We start from the raw sequence: 18,812 nt of genomic DNA on the forward strand, positions 1-18,812 counted from the left end.
GAACTAACAATTACTTATTGACAATCATTACCTATCTGCACTCTTTACATGAAAAGATTGTTATGCTTATCAGTTACGATAGTCTCACCTCTGGACTGTAGACTTTAGATTTTGCTACCAGTCCCCCTTGTGATACTGCTAGATATGTGACAATTATATGTTGTCCCACAGTTATTACCATATGTCCAGTCATATTCACTATTTTAAGGAAAGAGAATATTATGAGAATCAGAAATACCTTTAAAATCACAACGATTTTGTTGAATTATCTCCCCTATTACTACTTATTCAACAACTACAGTCAGCAGGGTGTTGTGTATTCATATTTTGATACTGTCAGCAGGGGCAGCTCTATGATTTTTGCAACCTCAAGCATGGCAGTCAGGCAGCCTTCGGCGGCATTTCTGAGGGAGGTCCGCCGGTCCCACGGATTTGGCGGCGGCTCTGCGGGTGATCTGCTGGTCCCGCACCTTTGGCGTACCCGCTGCCGAATTGCCACCGAAGCTGCGGGACCGGTAGACCTCCCGCAGAAATGCTGCGGAAGGCTGCCTGACTGCCGCCCCCCGCAGCTTGCCGCCCTAGGCACGTGCTTGCAGCGCTGGTGCCTGGAGCCGACCCCGACTGTCAGAAAGAGAAACTTTCCAAAATCACGATAGAATGTTGATTTCATTGAAGCGTATAGTAAAACCCTATTTCTCAATCACAATATAAGAGATATCGTAGAATACATGGTAACGCTCTCTTGATGTTTGAGAGGAATCTCAAGCCTTAACTGTTTAAAAAAACAAACAAACCCCACAAACCCACAAACTGGACTTTTCCACTTAGATATTTACAGAATGTTTTCTTGTGTTAAATTTCAACCTTCTGAAATTATTTTCTAAAGTTAATCCTTTATCTGCCGTGCTACTTTAATGTCCAATCCCATACACAGCACAAAAAATAAGAAGTTAAAAAACATGGATTCTTGCTGAGAAGAAAATTTCGTGCCATTACCATACCAGGATGATAAAGAGGGTAATCTGCAGCAAACAATGGCATTTTGCAGCAATTATGTCCAGGTTTTAAAACCAAAACAACAAAACACTTTCTGCTTTGCAGTCCTTTCAAAATGCTAATTAGATGGCTCTGTGGAAAACTAAGCTGATCAGCAACATTGAAATTATGTATTTTCCCCCAGAACAGTCCTTTTACAGGAATTTATTAGCAAAACTATTAACAAACTACTGGTCATGAATCTGGTTAACTCCCTATAGTCACAAACTAGTATTCTTTATTAAATGTCCAATTATAGCAGCCTTTAAGAGAATATTAAAATGAGCTAACAAAGGCTGCCTTTAGCATTCTGAAAATTAATAACTGTATGTTAGAGCATTGTGCTAATTTTTTTAAAAACAGGAATTACCTATTCCTGTGAAATCTACACTATACCAATAACAATTTGTCCTATGTCTTGTATAATTCATTTGTTACACAGTTTCTCTACGTCTTCCCACAATATATGAAAAAAATGGGACCCAAACCTCTGGCTATAGATATAAATATTAAATATATGCAGGCTCACTTACACAGTCTCATAATTTATGCTTCTTGTAAACAGTTTTTTGTATACTCAGAAGCAAATGTACAATGCATACACCACCAAGAAATAACAGTAAAAAAACCCAACAACTAAAAATAGAAAGAAGTTCAAGAAAAATGACCCCAAGATCTCTGGGAAAGGAAATAAGTGAGACGAGCCTGGAGATCTAGGCCTTTTCCTACAACACCGAGAAGCCTAATGAGGGAAACACAACAGGGTGGTAAGGCACAAGATCATACCATGAGGCTTAAAAGGATTGAGACTAGAAGCTCTTATGAGCACAAACCAAGAACCTCAGTCCTTATTCTAGAAGCTGTCTAGAGAAAGAAGCTGCAAAGTACATCCCAGATGGCACTGTGCTCAATCAAATTGTCCCTGAAACTAAAAGCCCATAATGGGGGACCAACTAACTTCTTGATCTATCCAGAGATAAACTGGCCCTCAAAACTGGTTAATCTAGGCATTAGCATTAGGGAAGTGAGGTCAGCATCAAGAGCAGCAGCAGATGGTGTCTTCAGCATCTGCACTGGAGGGAGAACATTTAGAACCAAAACTTCCAGCACCATGGACTGGTCCCATCTCTGATCCATAGAATGCCTTTTCTTGTTAGAGTGCTTGATTCCCCAGGCACCAAGGAATTCTCATTTCTCCACTTTCTCTTAACGTTATGCTTTACAGTAGAGAACATAAGCTCCCAGGGCCTCCCATACATTTAGAATTAACTAGAGATGGCTGAGGACTTACTGCTGTTCGGAGAGGACTGAACCTCTGTAGCTTTCTCTAGTGCTGCAAGCGTAACTGGCACCAACCTTTGAGGTTTCACCAGGCACAATCACTGAGGAAGGCCCTAGCATTGAAAGACCAGCACCAGCCAACTCCATCAACTTTGGAGTTGGAGAATGGGTCAAGAAAGGCCCTGGTGCAGCAATAGTAGGAATCCCAGAGGACTGAGTCCCCCTTTTCTCAGAATCCCAGTACCTATAATATGCTCTGTGTTCACAGAAGGCTCCCAAGGCTTATGGTGCCTCATCACAGTGGGAATATGAAGAGCCCACACTGAAAAAGATTATTATTTTCATCCTGTAATCGATTCTGTCAACTCTGTAGCTAATACACTGGAAACAATTTAAGCAGTGACTGTGTAGAATATTTCAACACCTTTATGAACATTCCCCTTTTATTTTTACAGTTCATGTGTTACAAAAAGAATGAGGGTTCCCTGTCCTTCCTTCTGAAGTCTGAAACCACATTTTGTAGTCTCAGATCAGGGACTGTTATCTATTTCCAAGGTGTATAAAAAAGTATTGGTCACTTTCACATAATTTCTTTGTCCATTTGTTTACAACATTTGGATCTTATCTTTTCTAGCTCGGCTAATACGTAGTTAACTTTATGAGGTTTTATTGAAACTTGGGGATCTTCTGAACTGTCACCTGCATTTGCTTGCTCATAATTCCTCTTCCCATTTTTGTTTAAAATTGGAAAGGTAGTTATTTACAACTTCAGCCTTCCGAGAGTCCTCCATTATTTGTTCCTCTGACTCTTGAAAGAGAGATCTCAAAGAGAGGTCTTATTTTTGACTTAACTATATTTTATCAGTATGTTTCATCTGAAGTCCCCCAGCCCCGCCTTTTCAGAACTCCAAAACAAATACCGCATTTCAGCGCTGGAAGACCCCTAACAGACTCTGTTTAAGTTAAACTTCTCTCTGAAAACTGTTTCTCCACTATTGTGACAAGTAACACTTAACACTGTTGTAAATGAAAAATTAGGGGAAAAAACCCTCTTTTAGTCAATTAGTTTACTCTGCTTTTGACAACACTCTGTACTATCATTTTTACTGGTTTTCCTGTTAATGTGAATGCATCATATACAGCAGACCCTTGCTAGAACGCGCATCTTTATAGCACGAATTTGGTTATAGCGCGGGACCGCGCATGGATCCCAAATTTAATTACCTTCATTGGAATCCATGGTAACATGGTCCCCGCGTTAACGCGGGACAGCGCATGGATCCAAAACCCCGCATTCTAGCAGGGGGCTGGTGTACAATAGAAATAGAAGAAGTTAAAAGATAGGAAAATGTGGCAGGGCAATTGAAGTGCATGAAATTACTTTAGCTTAAGTTTTGAATTTGTCTTGATTTTATGTCAACAGTTCCCCTGTAACTAGCACAATTTATTTTTTCAAATATTATATATATATTTAAATACTCTGTGTGTGTGTGTGTGTGTGTGTGTGTGTGTGTGTGTGTATACAGTATTTACAGTATGTAAATTTAAGCAAGTGTGTAAATCTTTGCAGGATTGGGGCCTAATTTCAGACTTCCAGTCCCCAGAAGGGAAAATATCTCCAAAAATCTACATGGGGGAAGTTGAGCAAATGCCTGAATATAAGTCAGCTTGCTACGCACTGAGCCTCAATCATAATCAGAATGACTTTCTCCTCATATAAAAGCATTGTATGTTAAATTGTCAAAATATTCACTATGCTTTTAACTTCTCTTATGAAGTAAAGTAGGATGTCAAGCTAGGTTCCCAGAGACAAAAGCTAGCATATAAACAGTAATATTTCCACACTCAGTGGGTAGGAGTCCTCTCTCACCCCTTTCAGTGTCCAGATATCTCCCCCTACTTCTACCTGATTTCTACCTTTCCATCATCAAAGGCCATAACTGCCATCCTTCTTTCAGCCAAGGAGAAATGAACTGGGACTGCTTCCAGAACTTATCAGTGCAGGGGCAAGGGATAGCTCTTGAGTAATAATTTCTCTTGGATATGTTATTCTTGCTTCGTCTAAGGCAAGGTCTACACTACAGACCTATATTGGTATAAGTATGTCACTCAGATGTGTGAAAAATCCACACACCCGAGTGACATAGTTATAGTGACCTAACTCCTCCCCCTCCCCCCCCCCCCGAATGTAGATAATGCTATGTTAATGGAAGAGCTTCTCCCATGGACACAGCAACCGCCTCCCAGGGAGGTGGATTAACTATGCCAATGGGAGAAGCTCTCCTGTTGGCATAGCAGCGTCTTCACTAAAGTGCTACAGTGGCGCAATCACATACATGAAAAACAAGCCCTCAAAGTACACTGAATTAAAAGACTTAACTAGATCAAGGTTGCCAGTAATTTACATTTAAACTCTTGAACACAAGATGTTAAGATTTCTCAAGAGTAACAAACTGTCAAGTCCTGACATTTATAAATCTATATGTGTTTTAGATTCTCTCTTTTCCAAAGGTGCTAGGCTAATGAATATTTGAATACACAGGTATTCATATTATTAGTTACAGTGCTGTCATTCAACAAGCTACTTCCTTTTGTTATTTGCAGCTGTTAAAAAATACTAGAGCAAAAATCATACTATGGCCAGCTATAAGATTATGATTTTGCAATTCAGGTTTTGCTAAATCCATATTAGTATTTTATTTTGGGGACTGTAGCTGCTAGTTGGAAATTGGCTGGAAATAAGTATATAAAGATTGTTATAGTATCCCATACAGCTTCTGGGTGCAATGAGTGAATGTTTAAATAGAAGAAATCAATGATAAGGAGGTCTGACTCAGTGTGGGACATTTACAGCATATTAATTCCATTCCAAAATAATAAGAAATCTAACTGATGACCAACAGTCATTAAATTTTCTACAGCACTTTCATTGTTCAGTGAGGGCTGGTAGTTAGCCAGAGGTTCCCACAGGCAAAATAGAAAAGTAATCAATTTCTTTTGTGCATGGTATTTTATGAAGAAAAAGGTTGTTTAAAGTTCTAAGGTAGAAAAGCTAAGGAAAGAGCAGACATTTTTCAGATGTTTATTTGTTCTTACACAACATATTTTGAAAAGGAGGAAAAATGCTTACTTGCAAAAAACTTGAAGTCTGGGGATTCCACTTTTCTTCTGGTCTTCCATGCCATGTGTTAAGTATGCTTAAACAGACCTGTAGATAAAATTTGTAATAAGATAGAACATAAAATGCACAGGGACAAACTCTGCATAGTTAAATTAACACAACATTTTAAAACTAATAGGGATTTGTAGGCATCAAAATATATTGTGAACTATGACAGATTAGATCTTTTTGAAAATCAAACTTTGAAATGGTAGCCAAATTAAGCTATAAAAATTATAGACAAAGTTCAACTAGGACAGTATGCTAGCAAATGAATGAAACAGAGAAATTGAAAAAAAAATCACAGAAAAAAGTCACAAACTCTGGAGGTTCCAAAATGAATGCATCACACAAATTCAATATCCCTGAGAATGTAATGAATTCTTCCCTGTCTTCCCTTAAAAATACATTAAAAAAAAAAAGGAAAAGGAAACTATTAAGCCAAACAATATAGGTGAACGCTGTCACACACACCTATATCAAGAGAGCATGAACATTTTTGAACTGAGGTGGAGATGGACATAGGAGACGGAAGTGTTGAGAGTCTCTGGGCTAGGCTAAAAGGGGTAAAAAACAAGGGTGATGTCGTGCTAGGAGTCTACTACAGGCCACCTAACCAGGTGGAAGAGGTGGATGAGGCTTTTTTTAAACAACTAACAAAATTATCCAAAGGCCAAGATTAGGTGGTGATGGGGGACTTCAGCTATCCAGATATATGTTGGGAAAATAACACCGCGGGGCACAGACTATCCAATAAGTTCTTGGACTGCATTGCAGACAACTTTTTATTTCAGAAGGTTGAAAAAGCTACTGGGGGAAGCTGTTCTAGACTTGATTTTAACAAATAGGGAGGAACTCGTTGAGAATTTGAAAGTAGAAGGCAGCTTGGGTGAAAGTGATCATGAAATCATAGAGTTTGCAATTCTAAGGAAGGGTAGAAGGGAGTACAGCAAAATAGAGACAATGGATTTCAGGAAGGTGGATTTTGGTAAGCTCAGAGAGCTGACAGGTAAGGTCCCATGGGAATCAAGACTGAGGGGAAAAACAACTGAGGAGAGTTGGCAGTTTTTCAAAGGGACGCTATTAAGGGCCCAAAAGCAAGCTATTCCGATGGTTAGGAAAGATAGAAAATGTGGCAAAAGACCACCTTGGCTTAACCACGAGATCTTGTGTGACCTACAAAATAAAAAGGAGTCATATAAAAAATGGAAACTAGGTCAGATTACAAAGGATGAATATAGGCAAATAACACAGGAATGCAGGGGCAAGATTAGAAAGGCAAAGGCACAAAATGAGCTCAAAATAGCTATGGGAATAAAGGGAAACAAGAAGACTTTTTATCAATACATTAGAAGCAAGAGGAAGACCAAGGACAGGGTAGGCCCACTGCTCAGTGAGAGGGAGAAACAGTAACAGGAAACTTGAAAATGGCAGAGATGCTTAATGACTTCTGTGTTTCGGTCTTCACTGAGAAGTCTGAAGGAATGCCTAACATAGTGAATGCTAATAGGAAGGGGGTATGTTTAGAAGATAAAATAAAAAAAGAACAAGTTAAAAATCACTTAGAAAAGTTAGATGCCTGCAAGTCACCAGGGCCTGATGAACTGCATCCTAGAATACTCAAGGAGCTAATAGAGGAGGTATCTGAGCCTCTAGCTATTGTCTTTGGAAAATCATGGGAAACAGTGAGATTCCGGAAGACTGGAAAAGGGCAAATATAGTGCCCATCTATAAAAAGGGAAACAAAAACAACCCAGGAAACTACAGACCAGTTAGTTTAACTTCTGTGCCAGGGAAGATAATGGAGCAAGTAATTAAGGAAATCATCTGCAAACACTTGGAAGGTGGTAAGGTGATAGGGAATAGCCAGCATGGATTTGTAAAGAACAAATCGTGTCAAACCAATCTGATAGCTTTGATAGGATAACGAATCTTGTGGATAAGGGAGAAGCAGTGGATGTGGTATACCTAGACTTTAGTAAGGCATTTGATACAGTCTGACGTGATATTCTTATAAACTAGGCAAATACAATTTAGATGGGGCTACTATAAGGTGGGTGCATAACTGGCTGGATAACTGTACTCAGAGAGTAGTTATTAATGGTTCCCAATCCTGGTGGAAAGGTATAACAAGTGGGGTTCCACAGGGGTCTGTTTTGGGACTGGCTCTGTTCAATATCTTCATCAACGACTTAGACGTTGGCATAGAAAGTACGCTTATTAAGTTTGCAGACGATACCAAACTGGGAGGGATTGCAACTGCTTTGGAGGATAGGATCATAATTCAAAATGATCTGGACAAATTGGAGAAATGGTCTGAGGTAAACCGGATGAAGTTTAATAAAGACAAATGCAAAGTGCTCCACTTAGGAAGGAACAATCAGTTTCACACATACAGAATGGGAAGAGACTGTCTAGGAAGGAGTACAGCAGAAAGGGCTCTAGGGGTTATAGTGGACCACAAGCTAAATATGAGTCAACAGTGTGATGCTATTGCAAAAAAAGCAAACGTGATTCTAGGATGCATTAACAGGTGTGTTGTGAGCAAGACAGGAGAAGACATTCTTCTGCTCTACTCTGCGCTGGTTAGGCCTCAACTGGAGTAGTGTGTCCAGTTCTGGGCACCGCATTTCAAGAAAGATGTGGAGAAACTGGAGAGGGTCAAGAGAAGAGCAACAAGAATGACTAGAGATCTTGAGAACATGACTTATGAAGAAAGGCTGAAAGAATTGGGTTTCTTTAGTTTGGAAAAGAGAAGACTGAGAGGGGACATGAAAGCAGTTTTCAGATATCTAAAAGGGTGTCATCAGGAGGAGGGAGAAAACTCGTTCACCTTAGCCTCTAAAGGTAGAACAAGAAGCAATGGGCTTAAACTGCAGCAAGGGAGATTTAGGCTGGACATTAGGAAAAAGTTCCTAACTGTCAGGGTGGTTAAACACTGGAATAAACTGCCTAGGGAGGTTGTGGAATCTCCATCTCTGGAGATATTTAAGAGTAGGTTAGATAAATGTCTATCAGGGATGATCTAGACAGTATTTGGTCCTGCCATGAGGGCAGGAGACTGGACTCTATGACCTCTCGAGGTCCCTTCCAGTCCTAGAGTCTATGAATGCTTATGACAGATGTGGACTCTCTTTTTCAACAGCACTTTTGTATTGAAGACAGGGGAATGTCTGAAACTAGATAAGACTAGAACAAAATCAAGGAAAGGGATTGAGTAGGGGGAGTATGACAGTAGGAGTTCAAGGAGATCCTGAGTGTCAGAGGTTCAGCCCAAATGAAGGCCTTTCCTTACGTCCCATACACTGAAAAGGGCCTCCCTCAAAGCGTTCTGAAATATTGTCAGGTGCCACCCGAGAGGCAGCAACATGCAATGGCAGGTGAGCATTGTCAATAGGGTCCCAGAATCTTGTCTGCTTTAAGCAGCCTCTTTCAGAGTCCCTGTAGCAGCGGTGGAGGAAAGTCAAGTGTGATGAATATTAAAAGTTATGCAAGAGTAGTTTATGGAGAACAAAAAGACAGTTTGCATTCCTCTTTCACATGCAATCAACACCCTGGGACCTATGAAGGAACCCCATTAGTGATCATCCTCAGATTATTTTGAGCACTCCCTTGAAAATTCCCACTGGAGAAAGGAAGAATTAGCTGCTTGTTGGTGTCTGAGGAATATTATTGCCAGGGTTCTCAAGTACACTGATACCTCGATATAACACCACCCAAGATAACACAAATTTGGATATAACGCGGTAAAGCAGTGCTCCAGGGGGGCAGGGCTGCGCACTCTGGTGGATCAAAGCAAGTTCAATATAACATGGTTTCACCTATAACGCGGTAAGATTTTTTGGCTCCCAAGGACATCGTTATATCGAGTTAGAGGTGTATATCCATCTATTTACATATCTTAGGTGATTATGTGGCCTGCATTACCAAAGTGTTTGAGCAGGCGTAGGCAACCTATGGCACGCAAATTGATTTTCAGTGGCACTTACACTGCCCAGGTCCTGGCCACCAGTCCGGGGAGGGTGGGGTGGGAGGTGCTCTGCATTTTAATTTTATTTTACATGAAGCTTCTTAAACATTTTAAAAACCTTCTTTACTTTACATACAACAATAGTTTAGTTATATATTATAGACTTATGGAAAGAGACCTTCTACAAATGTTAAAATGTATTACTGACATGTGAAACCTTAAAATAGAGTGAATAAATGAAGACTTGACACACCACTTCTGAAAGGTTGCTGACACCTGTATTTGAGTGTCTCAACACCCCAGTGAGGCAGAGAAATACTACTGTCCCTATTTTACAAAATGGGTAACTGAGGCAGAGAGACTAAAGGTAAAATTTCCAAAAGCACCTGAATGATTTGGCCTAAATCACATTTTCAAAAGTGACCTGGCAATTTAGGAACACAAGTCTCTTGACTTTCAATAAGACTTTGTGGTTTTGAAAATTTTACGCTAAGATCTTCAGGAGCCTAAATCCCATTTTCAAAAGTGACTTGGGCTCTTTGGATACTGATAACATAACACAAGTGCTCAGCCTATGAAATCTGGTGAGGAAGAGGGAATAGATGATGACCTTCTAGTGAGGTTTGCAGTTCTCCCCCTCGGATGGGAAATATTGAAAAAACACAACACTAAATTGTTGCAATCTGGTCCATACTACAGGGAAAAAAAGCCTCAGGGTAAGTCATTTCTGACAGTATCCAGAGAAGGGGTGAATTCCATTAGTAATAGGGAAATCAACCCAATGTCCTTTCAGTTTGGAAGGCAAATTTTAACAAGCAGCTTCTGGGAGCCGCTGAGAGCCCTCACCAACGTATTAGTTAAGAACAGCTAATAACCTTGGATTCAAGGAGGAAAAATAAATTAGCACTTCTGCATATATGGTGCATAAAATAAAAAATAAAAAAAGAAAGATATTAATGTATACATAGTACAATTAATGATAAACTGCATATTTATTAAAAAGTTTTCTCTCTCATGCAAAGGCAGCACACAAATTCTGTCTGTATGAAACCTGCAAATTTCACACTTTCCTGGTTTGCTCTTCCTCTGTGCAGTTGCTGTGAGTTACAGTCAGGGTGGATAAAAATCAATGATTAAAAAAAATATATAAAAAAAATCCAATTTTTTTGATAAAATGTTTTTTGAGGAAAAAAGCAAAGATAGTTTTAATTAAGACATGATAGCTCAGATATCTCAAAATGGAATAGGGATTATAAATTCTAATTCTATAGTATGAGAAAATATATTCATGTAAAGTTTAAGAAAAGCTTTGTAAATGAGTTCCAACAGTTCATGGATTAGGGACCCAATCTTATGGGGTTCCACAAGCTTCTGTACAGATTATTTAGGTTAATCTTTCTGTCTATCCAATAGGACCAAGTGCTCAGTCTAAAAGATGCCATTAGAGATGCTTAGTTTTGCAGTTGTCAAACTGGCTTTGTGTCTCCAGCGATAACATGCTTGTTAATAACAAAAATGTTTTAAAATAAATAAATAAATAAATAAATACATAGAGGTGAGAAATAACAAACCTCAACTCTATTGTCCCTCTGCAAATTTGTGTACGCAGAGTCAATCCCTTACCTCTCCCTAAAAGTGCAAAGTTTCAAAAAGTTCAATGACTAGAAGATTGTTGGGGGTGGAATAGACCTAGACAAGGAGTAAGAAGTCTGGAGATAAATGCGAGAAGCGAGGAACATATGCTTGTTTTGTTAAAATATTATAGCTTTGCTGTTGAAGAAAAAAAATCCAGAATACTTAACATTGTTTTAGTTAAATAAAACAACTTAAATGTCTGTCTGGTGATGTTCTCCTAATACAGCATGGCAAGAAAATCCTCCAAATATTAATGATTAACCTGTTGAATTGGAGATAGTTCACCTCCTAATGATTTAATAAACATCTGCTTCAATTACCTTTGGTAAATGAAATAACCAAACAATCATTCATTTTCTGATATAGCTGTAAAACTAATCTGATAAGTTTTCAAAATAAATCACTGTTTAAAAATGTATAGTGTGTACCTTCTAAAAATGAAATCTATATCTATCCTTGAGTTGTGAAGAATATGTATTAAAGTTATAACAACCAACAAGAATGCACTTCTATGTAGAAAACCATGATTAAATTGAGTCTTCTTGACTAGTGATTTAAATCAAATCCACCCTGGTTACAGTAGAGAAGTTTAAAATAACTTTCACCTCTTAACCATGGTTAAGACATAATGAGCAAACACACAGGCACAAGCAATATTCTTGTCCATTTCACTTTGTTGCTAACACAACACAAAGCAGGGCAGCAGGACAGACAGACATACCACAAAACATACTTGAACACTGCATTTCATCATGAGAACTAAGTTCAATGCACATTACCTTGCCATCATTGTAAAGGTTTGGATTAAATCTCACACTATGGCCTCCAGTTGTTTCCAGATTCACAAGTGGAGGTGAATTAGGATAGTCTTGTGGAAAATAGACGTCAAATTCAAAGCATCCATTTGCATAAGGGGTGTCTGCTGGGCCAGTTATGAGCACCTATCACATAAAAAGAAATGTGACAAATTGCAGTTTTAAAAATTTTATAATTGGTATCTTTAGAGGTTACAGGATAAAGTTATTTTTTACCTCTAGTTCTACTTTGAAAAATAATACCTATATAAAAATGTCATCATCTTACAAATGTGTCTAACCTGGTTGCGTTAGTGATAAATCCAAGTTGTTAATGTCTCTCTCTCCTGGTAGCACTACCCGTCCAAAGCAATTTAGAGGAAGCTAAGTCTACGCCTTTTTTTGTACATCAGGAATAGATTGTTTACTAAATACCAATTAGAGGGTCATTCTGAGTGGGTCTATACTGCAGTTAAACACCCTTGGTTGGTGCATATCAGCTGACTCAGGCTCGCAGGGCTTGGACTACAGGGCTGTTTAACTGAGGGTATGTCTACACTGCGGGATTATTCCGATTTTACATAAACCGGTTTTGTAAAACAGATTGTATAAAGTCGAGTGCATGCAGCCACACTAAGCACATTAATTCGGCGGTGTGCGTCCATGTACCAAGGCTAGCGTCGATTTCCAGAGCGCTGCACTGTGGGTAGCTATCCTGTAGCTATCCCACAGTTCCCGCAGTCTCCCTCGCCCATTGGAATTCTGGGTTAAGATCCCAATGCATGATGGTGCAAAAACAGTGTCGCGGGTGATTCTGGGTAAATGTCGTCACTTATGCCTTCCTCCATGAAAGCAACGGCAGACAATCATTTCGCGCCCTTTTTCCCTGGATTGTCCTGGCAGACGCCATAGCATGGCAACCATGGAGCCCGTTTTGCCTTTTGTCACTGTTACCGTATGTGTACTGGATGCCGCTGACAGAGGCAGTAATGCAGTGCTACACAGCAGCATTCATTTGCCATTGCAAGGTAGCAGAGATGGTTACCAGTCGTTCTGTATCGTCTGCTGTGCCATTGTAAATTGGCGATGAGATGATGGTTATCAGTCGTTCTGTACTGTCTGCTGCTGTCATGGGTGCTCCTGGCTGGCCTTCGCTGAGGTCGGCCAGGGGCGCAAAGACAAAAATGGGAATGACTCCCGGAGTCAATCCCTCTTTATGGTTTATCTAAAAATAGAGTCAGTCTTGCCTAGAATATGGGGCAAGTGTACTAGAGAACCAGTGTATCGAAGAACCAGAGAGCACAGCTGCTCTGTGTCAGATCCCGCAGAAATGATGAGCTGCACGCCATTCATGGGCGGTGCCTCTGCAACAACTCCACCCGTTGATTCCCTTATCCCCCAACCTTCCTGGGCTACTGTGGCAGTATCCCCCATTTGTGTGATGAAGTAATAAAGAATGCAGGAATAAGAAACACTGATTTTTTAGTGAGATAAAAGGAGGGGGAGGCAGCCTCCAGCTGCTATGATAGTCCAGGCAGGACATTAAATGGTGTGGGGGAGAGGAGCCCAGCATCCCGCTGCTATGATAGTCCAGGCAGTACAGAATCTTTTCTTTAGACATGAAAGGGGGTAGGGGGAGGCTGATGGAACTCAGCCCCCAGTTGCTATGATGAGGATGGTTACCAGCCATTCTGTACCATCTGCCGGAAATGACCGTGAGTCATTCCTATTTTTACCCAGGTGCCCCCGGCCGACCTCACCTGAGGCCAGCCAGGAGCACTCACGGGCTGATGATGATGATGGATAGCAGTCATATTGTACCGTCTGCCATCGGGAAGGGGAGGGGAGAGAATGCTGCTGTTCATTGCTCCAGCACTGTGTCTACCAGCAGCATGCAGCAGACATACGGTGGCATTGAAAAAAAGTCAAGAAAAGATTTTTTTCCCTTTTCTTCCACGGAGGGGGGAGGGGGAGTAAATTGACGAGATATACCCTGAACCACCCTGGACAATGTGTTTGACCCGACAGGCACTGGGAGCTCAGCCAAGAATGCAAATGCTTTTCGGAGACTGCGGGGACCGTGGGATAGCTGGAGTCCTCAGTCCTGCACCTTCCTCCATGAGCGTCCATTTGATTCTTTGGCTTTCCGTTACGCATGTCACACAGCACTGTGCTGTGGCCTCTGTGTTTTTTCAAATGCTTTGTCATTTCGTCTTCTGTTCTCATAGAACAGATTTGTCTCCCCATACAGCGATCAGATCCAGTATCTCCCGTACAATCCATGCTGGAGCTCTTTTTGGATTTGGGACTGCACCGTCACCCGTGCTGATCAGAGCTCCACACTGGGCAAACAGGAAATGCAATTCAAAAGTTCGCGGGGCTTTTCCTGTCTACCTGGCCAGTGCATCTGAGTTCAGATGACTTTCCAGAGCGGTCACAGTGGTGCACTGTGGGATACTACCCAGAGGCCAAAACCGTAGATTAGCAGCCACACTAACCCTAATCCAATATGGTAATACTGATTTCAGCGCTACTCCTCTCGTCGGGGAGGAGTTCAGAAACCGGTTTAAAGAGCCCTTTATATCGATATAAAGGGCCTCGTTGTGTGGACGGGTGCAGCGTTAAATCAGTTTAACGCTGCTAAAATTGGTATAAACGCATAGTGTAGACCAGGCCTGAGATGCAAATGTTCAGGATTGGACTGGAGCACAGGCTCTGGGATGCTGCGAGGGGGCAGGGTCCCAGAGCTAGCTCGAGCCCAAATGTCTACACCCCAGTTAAACAGCCCATAGCCTGAGCCCCGCAATCCTGAGTCATTTGACATGAGCCAGCCACAGGTGTTTAACTGCAGTGTAGCTATACCTCTGCAAGCCCACTGAAGGCAATGAGGTTGAACAGGAGCCACTAATGGTATACTTTGAATGTAATGGAGTTGCACGAGTATATGTATGGGCAAATTTTGGCCTGCAGAATCTACTGCAGGGGTTCTCAGACTTTTGTACTGGTGACCCCTTTCACACAGCAAGCCTCCGAGTGTGACCCTTTTATTAATTAAAAACACTTTTTAATATATTTAATACCATTATAAATGCTGGAGGCAAAGTGGGGTTTGTGGTGGAGGGTGACAGCTCGCGACCCCTCATGTAATAAATTTGCGACCCCTTGAGGGGTCCCGACTCCCAGATCTATTGCTAGTCATGAAAAGGAGGAAAGAAATTGACTTGATTTTCAAATCCTGGGCTAAGCCTCAAGGGCTAGTGTCAAACAGATAGTTAAGGGTTAATGTCGCTTTTAGCTGTAAAGGGTTAACAAACAGGGACCCAAACACCTGACCAGAGGACCAATCAGGAAACAAGATACTTTCAAATCTAGGTGGAGGGAAGCCTTTGTTTGTGGGTTTTGGGTTTGTGCATTGTTCTCTCTGGGTCCTGGACGGGACTAGATGTGCAACCAGGTTTCTGCCAATCTCCCTACTACAGTCTCTTATCTATTCAGAATAGTAAGTAAGTACAAAGGCGGTCATAGTCTTTTAACTTGTTTTTCTTTATTTGCAGATGTGTACTTGCTGGAAGTAGCTTAAATTGTGTTTCTGCTGGAGAAAGCTTCTTTCTATTGTCTATAAGCTATACAAACCCCTGTATATTTACCATCTTGATTACAGAGACAATTTTTATGTTTTTCCTTCTTTAATAAAGTTTTCCTTTTTTTTTTTTTTTTAAGAATCTAATTGATTTTTTGGTTATCTTTTGTAAGACTCCAGGGAAGGGAGTCTGCACTCACCAGGGAATAGGTGGGAGAAAGGAAAGGGAGGAGGGAAGAAAAACCTGCTCTCTGTGTTTATCTCTGTCTCTCTCTCCTGGAGACAGGGAAGGGAGGGGAGAAGGGTGGAATCCCTTTGTTTAGATTCACGAAGCTGGAGTCTGTCTCTCTCTCTCCTAGAGTACCCAGGGCAGGGAGAATCTGGGAGGAGGAAAGGAGGGAGAAGGGAAATGTTTTTTTTCCCCTCTGTTGTGAGACTCAAGGAATCTGGGTCTTGGGGGTCTCCAGGGAAGGTTTTGGGGGGACCAGAGGGTATCAGGCCCTGGAATTGCTGATTGGTGGCAGTGCTACAAAATCTAAGCTGGTAGTTAAGCTTAGAGGACTTTATGCTAGTACCCATATCCTGGACGCTAAGGTCCAGATTTGGGAATTATACTATGACAGCTAGTAATTAGAAAAAAGAGAAGACTTCACTTGTAAATTGAGCTTATTTTATATGGAAGTTATTGAGAAATTGATGTAGAACTGCAAGATACCATGTTTTTATCCGCTTTTCAGAGCAGAACCTCACTTCGAAAACAATCCCAAAAATAAAATTATGTATCTATTATTTCTTTCATTCATCTGGCCCCTCTCTCCAGTTTTAACAGAAGTGAACACACAGAGAATGGATATGGAATATATACCAAGTTGCTAGGACTTTGTAGTCACCTATGGGAAGCTTATTTAGAAGTTACAATTGGCAACAATTAAAATCGTAAATTGAATAGTCATGTTTCTCATGAGTATTTAAAAATATTCTCCTAAATGTTTCTCATGAGTATTTAAAAATATTCTCCTAAATGTTTCTTCTACTGAGTGAAGAGTCAGAAAGCACCTCTGTTTCTTACCTTCATGATATCAAGCCGTTCCTCGTCACAGCGTACAAAGACACTGGATGAAGATGAAAGTGGCAGTGATGTTGAAAGAGTCACAGCTTCTTGAGCAAGACGTCGAGCCCTGGCAGCACTGTTTGCATCACTTGCATTTTTCACCTGAGACATGTAGTGGTAATTTACTTTAAAAACTAGTTTTCCATCATCATCTTCAGAAACCATTTCAAATGTATCTAGAATAGTGAAAATAATATTTTATTGCATCAGAAAAATAATGTTACTAATGGATTGATGTTAAAAAAGTGACAAACTGATACCCATTGAAAAGTTACATCCCATGTAATCAAAACATATACTGCCCTTTCACTCCTCTTTTCTAGGCTGTTTTGTGAGTTAATATAGTGACCACAGAAAATGAAGCATACGCAGTACTGGGTAGAATAAAGTATAGTTCAGCAGGTTTACAAGCTTCCATGCACAACCATGTTAATGTAGCTCAATTCTGATCTATAAAACTTCCTGTTATTGTGGTCCCAAGGAAAGAATAATAATAATTCTAGTCATGATCAAATTTGGAGCAGACAACCAACTATGTTTAATACGGGGAAATATTCATAAAAGATTAGAACAAGACTAGATATTTTTTTATCATTTGTCATTAAATGAAATTTGATACTTGGTGCCAAAGGTGAAAAGATAGCACCACTAACTCTCCCAGCTACATTCTCTGTTTTCATTAGCAATAAGTTGAAAAAGAAATTGATACTACATAAAAGATAATGTAGGCAAAATGACAACAAGACCTTGATTTGTGACACAAAAACTACTCTCAAAACAACAAATGATTTGTCAAGCCACCTACAATAATAGTCCTGGCTTCTTTTTCTGAACCCCCACCCACCCAAACTTGTATGTTGTGTAACAGACGAATGGCAGTGAATTCAGTAATTAAGTTTATGGGAGCCTTTCTATTATGACTGACTTTGATCCACCATTAAAATATTCTGAGAAAGAGAACTCTTCTGTCTGAAATTGTTCATGCTCCGAGGCAAGAAGTAAATTATTGGGGAAACGTTGAGTTTAATTTGAAAAGTGCTTTTTTGAGACAAGGGATCTAGAAAGAGTGCTTTTTCACTTTTGGAAGATGTTTATTTTTTTTTGGTGGTGGTGGTGGTTGTTTTTTTGGGGGTGGGTGGGTTTTGTTTTTTGTTTTTTTTCCCCTCAGACAAAGCGACTTGGTCTAAATACTACAGCTTTGTTTTGAACCATGAATTACCGTACTGTTTTCTAAGGGATGAGTGAAAAGCTTTGGACTTAGGATGCAAAGTTTTGAATCCTGGGAGCTTCAAGAAGGTTTCTGTGATTATTACAAGCTCCAGGAAGGGTCTGGTAAATACTGAACTGAAAATTTTACAAGACCAAATATCCTACATGATTTCTTGTACTTGTTATTTTAGAGGCTGAAATACTGCAAGAATACTCTCTCATACAGTATTTTGACTTTTAGCATAGTTTCCTGCCCCCCCCCCCCCCCCCCCGAATCACACATTTCATGGACCCAATCCTCCAAACCCGTAGGCCTTGGCTACACTGGCACTTTACAGCCCTGCAACTTCCTTGCTCAGGGGTGTGAAAAAACACCCCCCTGAGCACAGCAAGTTACAGTGCTGCAAAGCGCCAGTGTAAACAGTGCCCCAGCGCTGGGAGCGCGGCTCCCAGCGCTGCAAGCTAATCCTCACGGGGAGGTGGAGTACGTGCAGCGCTGGGAGAGCTCTCCCCCAGCGCTGGTGCCGCGACCACACTCGCACTTCAAAGCACTGCCGCAGCAGCGCTTTGGAGTTTCGAGTGTAGCCAAGCCCTACGTCACCCATGTGAATAGTCCTCATTGACATCAAATGGACTACTTCAGATTAGTCATGTGAAGATTTATAGGACCGGAACACATTAACTGATAAAATAAAAAGAAAATTTTGTGTATGAGCCAGCAAAAGCATCTAGCAATAAATATTTAATTTTTTTTTAATGCTACCCATACATTTTTTAGAAGTTCAGAAAACATTTCCCCTCAAAATTTTTCACTGAAATGTTCATTAAAATTACTAAGAATTATCTTACAAATATTACAGAAATCCACCAAAAAGGTTTGTATATATTTTCACTAATGAACCATGCTGGGAGACATGGAGGACAAATGCCAAGTTCTCTGCTTAAGTTATGGTTGATTTTACTAACTGAGGATCGGATCCTGGAACTGGATCCACAAGCACAGACCACATGTGCTAGAGTGGAACCCTACTGAAGTC

General features: G+C 40.5%; 1 protein-coding gene across 1 annotated transcript in view; it reads right to left on the minus strand.

The window, feature by feature from the left end:
* The window catches only part of BIRC6 (baculoviral IAP repeat containing 6), a 349,123-nt gene that overhangs the window by 33,864 nt on the left and 296,447 nt on the right, over window positions 1-18,812 (minus strand). The window contains 3 exon segments of the mRNA XM_050951314.1: window positions 5,447-5,524; window positions 11,861-12,022; window positions 16,525-16,742. Of these exon segments, the coding sequence (XP_050807271.1) occupies window positions 5,447-5,524; window positions 11,861-12,022; window positions 16,525-16,742 (458 nt within the window).

Source organism: Gopherus flavomarginatus, chromosome 4 (assembly GCF_025201925.1).
Source record: "Gopherus flavomarginatus isolate rGopFla2 chromosome 4, rGopFla2.mat.asm, whole genome shotgun sequence".
Lineage (NCBI taxonomy): Eukaryota > Metazoa > Chordata > Testudines > Testudinidae > Gopherus > Gopherus flavomarginatus.